Source organism: Elaeis guineensis, chromosome 11, assembly GCF_000442705.2.
Source record: "Elaeis guineensis isolate ETL-2024a chromosome 11, EG11, whole genome shotgun sequence".
NCBI classification, from domain to species: Eukaryota; Viridiplantae; Streptophyta; class Magnoliopsida; order Arecales; family Arecaceae; genus Elaeis; species Elaeis guineensis.
In genome coordinates, this window is record NC_026003.2 from 89,915,551 (window position 1) to 89,921,300 (window position 5,750).

General features: G+C 36.4%; 1 protein-coding gene across 1 annotated transcript; it reads right to left on the minus strand.

The window, feature by feature from the left end:
* Positions 1–286: 286 nt before the first annotated feature.
* On the minus strand, positions 287–4,884 carry LOC105034890 (ACT domain-containing protein ACR10). Its single transcript, XM_010910207.4, has 6 exons — positions 4,464–4,884; positions 3,918–4,154; positions 3,204–3,309; positions 1,898–2,237; positions 1,132–1,416; positions 287–841 (listed from the first exon to the last, which is right to left on the minus strand). Exons 1-6 carry the CDS (start codon positions 4,615–4,617, stop codon positions 704–706), a joined length of 1,260 nt encoding a protein of 419 aa, XP_010908509.1. The 5' UTR covers positions 4,618–4,884; the 3' UTR covers positions 287–703.
* Between the last annotated feature and the right edge of the window lie 866 nt (positions 4,885–5,750).

Here is a 5,750-nt window from a genome sequence, read left to right on the forward strand (position 1 = left end):
CATGTTACCATTTTAGGAGAACCATTGTCATCTCCATATTTACACCAACAACGCATAATGCACATGTTGGTGGACATAACTGTAAGCCTTTTTACTCCACAAAAAATTCATGAGATACTCCTCACCGTAATATGATGTTTCGGCAATGTTCTGGCAGTGATAAACTACAATGGAAGATTTTGATGTTTCCTGGCATGCTTGCAAAGTGGACCTGATGGCAGATTCTGGAAGTAATAAACCACATTAGAAGCATTTCACAAGATATTTCAGAGATTTCAAACTCATATTCGAGAAATATGATCTCCAGAAACTTTTTCACATATGCACAACCATTTGAAAGCAGTACAAAATGTATTATTGAATAGAAATATGTACAAACCAGACACTTGTTACAATAAGCTTAAGTTGATGCTTAAGAAATATATTTTCTACCACATTTTTACAAAGTTATACCAGCTACAGTTTCTTCTTCCTCTGGAATCTTCTTCTTTAAACTGTAGCGGCCTAGTTGAGTAAATACATATCACTGAAATTGTTATATACAAGTAAGAAAAAGTATATAAAAGGCTAGCCCACTCTTTCATTTTTTTGCCGTATATACATATATATATTGTACCCACTAATATATTAGTAGCCCCATGTACAAAGTCTGCTGTCATTTAGCAATTGTGAGAGCTTGGAAGCAAATGAATGTTAATGCCCATCATTCCCAACCCATTAACATCTTTGTCACCCCATCTACAATCTTGTTCTTTGATGCAGACAGTTCACAATCATCACTAAGGAGGATTCTGTAGACTTCCCACTCCCTATCACCAACAACATGCCTCCCAATCTCAGCCTGAAAATCAAAAATTATATCTTAGCTCGAGTACAGAATTATCAGCTTTGTTACCTAAAATTAGCCCAAATTTTATCACAAACCAATCATTTTGAAAAGGTTAAAAAAAAAAATTGAAATCAGGAGGAAGATTTCAAGCTCTTAAACTCCAGTTTGCAGGAGTAGAAGACCAAGGCTTCCGATAAACGTTAGTGCATTGTAAGGACATAACTGCAAGATCCAAGAAAAGTAAGAGAATGGCATGATGAGTTAACATCAGTCAGTAAACATGGAAGTTGGCAGAGATGTACCAAAAAGATGCGTGTCTGAAGCATTTTGAGGCAGCAGGTGATGTCATGAAAAACAAGAGGGCGGCCCTTGCCAGATAATTCAACCGGATTTGCAACAAGGAGCTCTGTATCAGGTCCACGGCTCACCACAGTTACTCTGAGTGGACTGGACAACTCCAATCTCAAGCGCGAACATAATGCCTTCTGCTTGTTTGTGTCAACAATCTTCTTCCCATCCATTTGCATCACAAGCAAGTCAATCTCGCAGTTTCCATTTTGGGCTGCATAGAGCCGCCCATAAGATATCTAGCACGCATAGGAAATGAGCATTTCAGTTTATATGCATAAACAGAAAAGATACGATAATTAGATAAAATGTTACCCCCCTACATATGCACAACCATGTATGCTCAACAAGTATATTGAAGCATTGCAAAAGGAAATAAAACTCCACTCTATTCTCAACAAGCTGATAGAAATATAGCGAAAATCAGTTATAAGGCTCATCAAACTGTAAAATGGTGGTTTTAAACATGGTTGATCTTTAGCACATCACCATAACTAGAAATTTTCTTATCATGATTGAATGAAACTGAAAAACATCATCAGATGATAAACAGCTATATTTGGAAATGGGAAATGCATATAGTTATTTCACCAAAAACTTAAATGAGTAAACAGAAGCACAGAACAGACAAATTAATTATATCAAATACGAAAACAGTGACAAGCAAACCATAAATCTAATGGAAAAATGTTTTATACAACATGACGTTGACATTGTTACCTGGATGTTATAATCTTTAAGAGTCCTCATAATGTCATATAGCAGGCCCTTGTGGTCACGGCAAAGGATTTGAATAAGTGTATGACCAGGGCTAAGGGAGTTATCCATTGTGACAGAAGGATTGTTAGATGAGGAAGGAGATTCCTTGGATGATTCTTCAAGAAGGTCCAAGTCAAACATTTCTTCAGGGATTGTAGGGGGAAGAAAAGGTGAAGCTTGCATAGATGAGGCAATCTCTGCACTAGCCAGTTCAATGTCACACTTTGTCATTGAGTCCCCTAAAACAGCTCTCAATAGATCGCATACTTCTTCTTTTCTCCTTTTTGTATGAAGAAGTTCCCTGAAACCGACATGCAAAAACGTGACCAAATGATAAGAAAACAAGATTAACATGCCTTAAGAGAAGATCTACATCTACAACAAGCAACAGCAAGACTCCAAGCAATCTACATGAACAGAAACCTAGCAAGTCTTTTAGCTGATTACAGGCTGAAAGGTCCTTAAGACCAATTACCTGAAACAAATGGGGAAAGGAAAGGTATGTTGATTATAACTTAAGTTTTGACTTTGTCATGTCATTAAAACTTGGAAGACTTTTGGTGGTTGTTTTGTGAAGGAGCCTTCAAAGAGTTGCTCCAAGAAAGTACCCTAGGACTACTTCATCATAAGTTAAATGCAATAGAATCATTTCATTGGACCAAGATATTAAGTGGAATGTGATAGTGCCATGCCAGCTAGCATTGGCATGGTACATGGCCAGTGCTTGGCAGACACTGTTACACATGCACTGACACACAGCCATGTCTTTTTTGATGGGAAGTGGAGGAACTGAGAGACATCCCTCAAATTTTATTAAGGATCTAAGTACAATGGAAGGTAGAACAGAAGGAGTTACAAAGAAAGAGTTTAGAAGGAGAGAAAGGAGGAAATGGCCTTGTACACAGCCGTCACTTGCCCGTCAAGCACTGGCATAGTATCCTGAGTTTCAATAACTCTTGACACATTAAATTTCTGTTATACACAGCTCTCAACAGCTCTCAGATTCTATAAATCTATCACCTGAGCATAGAAAACCATTTCATATAGAACAATTGATTTGATCAAACTTTACCATTTATTTAAGTGAATTTAAGCCAATCAAGTTGGGTATCGGCTCAATTTTACCTTTGAATTTCAGAGTAAATTTTCTTATAAAAACACTAAACCTTTTTTGATATATGGTTGGCAATTTAAAATGTGGCAGAAGCTATTTTTTTTCATAAGACAGATAAAAGTCCCACTTCAGAGAGAGAGAGTCATATGGCACCTGATGTCGGTGATAAAGAAAAGGTCCATAACTCTCCCATCTGGGGTGGTCGATACCTTCACCTTCCTTATAGTGAGCTCCAGTTCACACAATACCTGAGTTACATCTGCAGAACCCCACAAACATTATAAGCTCTAATTATCTGCCACATTATTTTGATATTGCATTCTCAAATCAGCAGACAGTTGCTTCTGAAAAAGAGAATATGAAGAATTAGCAAGAAACATCAAGCTTGAAAAGAATTAGATTCTTTAATCATAATTTCTTTTTTTTTTCTCACTAAAAAGGGGATCTAGAAGAGAGAAATAGAAGACTCATAGGAAAAAAAAATTATACCCATAAAAAGTAAAACACTGCAAACATGGATTAAACTCCAAGAATATAGGAAGAGAATATAGATTTAAAAAGTAGAAAAGGTCTCACATCCAAAAATCAAGAACATGCAATCAGTGCACAGAATCTCCATCAATTAAGAAGGAAAATATTGATTCCGGCCCACCCAAAAAGCCCATTAATTACTCTAGAAGAACAAAAAGGCTAAAATCTTTTGACTTTCAAAGGTAGAGGGGAAGGAAAGGTAGGGAAAGGAATTAAGGAAGAAGCAAGTGCAGCAGCTAATTCAAGTTTAAAAAAAATAAAAAACACAGACGCCAGCCTCAAAAATATCAAAAAAAAAAAAAAATCTTGGAGGAGGGCAAGAAATTGAGCACCCACCATGCAAGAGGCCCATTCGATCATAGCAAGAGAACTTTAGGAGAAACAACTGCTCCTCCTGCTGCGCCGCCACCATCTCCTGCTGCCTGTAGTAGCTATTATACAGCACTGACGCTGACAACACCGCCGGGCATACCTCCAGTAGCCTCTTCATCAGCAGCCCCCACCGCGTTGCTCGATCTCCTCTCCCCACCACCCAAAATACTATATAACACCACTTTCCATCGGTGCTCACATCTAAAACAACAGATAACCCGCCTCAATTTCCACACAAATCAATAAAAAATCCAGTTTTTAGTAGACAAAAAAAGGAACTCACATCAAAATTTTAAACACAGCATACGAAAAATTCAATCTTTAGCCGAAAAAGAGGAACTCACACCAAAATTCCATACACAAGACTCACAAAAAGAAAAAAAAAAAATCAATATTTAGTAGAAAAGAAGGGACAATCGTCAAAATTGAACCCAGAAACCCTATAAAAAATCCAATTTTTAGGAGAGAAAACAGGGGAAAGGGACGAGATTGAGGGGACTTGGGGCTCACCTCCTCTCACGATGCTCAATCCGAAGAAGAGGATCACACGGCAGAGGTCGTAGCCGAGTCCGGTCTTGTCGGGGCAGCTGATGGTTATGACGCTGGGCTCGCCGGGGGAATCCGGGTGCCGGATTACCACGACATCGTCGGAAGGGATACCCATTTTCCCTCTCGTCCCCTTCTATCCTTCCTCCCTTCTTCTAAACCACTCCTTCCCTTCTCCCCACTTCTCCCCTCCTGATTGGCGAGGGCAGGGGATTCAGAGCCAATGTGATTGGATTCCACATAGGAGTGGAACGCACAAAAGAGGGTTGGATTTGGAGAGGAAAGAAGGTAGAGGTAGTGGGATTCCTTCTCTTTCCCGCGTTGGTTTTTGTTGCGGTTTCTCCTCTCAATCTCTCTCTCCCCGGTCACCCCGAGGTTGGCTCCGGGGTTGGGTTGCTGTCACTAGTTATACCTAAAAATTGAATAATTAATTAATAAATTATTAATAAGATTTAATGAAAGAATAACAAAGAGAAGGTTTGTAATTTAAAAGAAGCAGATCTCGATATCCGGTGCGCTAGATGGCTCCTCATTAATAAGATTAATACTATTTTCCAGTTAGTGAGAAATTAAATTAAAATAATTTTCTTTAACTCAAATTATAGATATATCACCTAACAAGCAATAATTTAAATCAAAAATGACATTGAAATTTTCCAATATGAGTTATTACATTTTGTTATTATAGTAAATAAAAATTTAGCTTTTTAAGAATTGTTGGCAAGAAATTTGTAAGTAGCTTCTATTTTAACGATATAACAAATAATATCAATTTTTGAGAAAGATCACAATATTGTGACCCTAATATATTTCAAAAAGAATATCATTGTGAAATTTTGTCATCAATCATCAGGTGTGCACACAAATAATGTTTTAATTATAGCTTATTATTTATTTAAAATATTGCTTCTGGTCCAACTATCAAAACTTTAGTAGTAATATTATGCGACACTTTTTGATTATAAACATTGATGTTCATCCTAAAATATTTATAAAAATTATTTGAATTTTAAAATAGTGATCACAAAATCATTATCATTATTATAATATAAAAATTTTTACATGTATATCTTTTAAACATCTAAATTTATATAAATACTCTTTCAAAATTGATATTTATATGTATATCCTTATAAAATATTTGATTTGCATGTATACCTTTCTTTTTCTTTATTTTTTTATATATATCTACGTCATCTAACGCCGTTAAAAATTTAATGGTTTAAAATTTAAATGACTGAAATGTCCTTA

Coding starts and splice junctions, on each gene's coding strand:
- LOC105034890 (XM_010910207.4), bottom strand. CDS start 4,617: ATGGGTATCCCTTCCGACGATGTCGTGGTAATCCGGCACCCGGATTCC. Junction 4,155..4,463: donor ATTGAGCATCGTGAGAGGAG/GTGAGCCCCAAG, acceptor CTGTTGTTTTAG/ATGTGAGCACCGATGGAAAG. Junction 1,417..1,897: donor TTAAAGATTATAACATCCAG/GTAACAATGTCA, acceptor TATGCGTGCTAG/ATATCTTATGGGCGGCTCTA.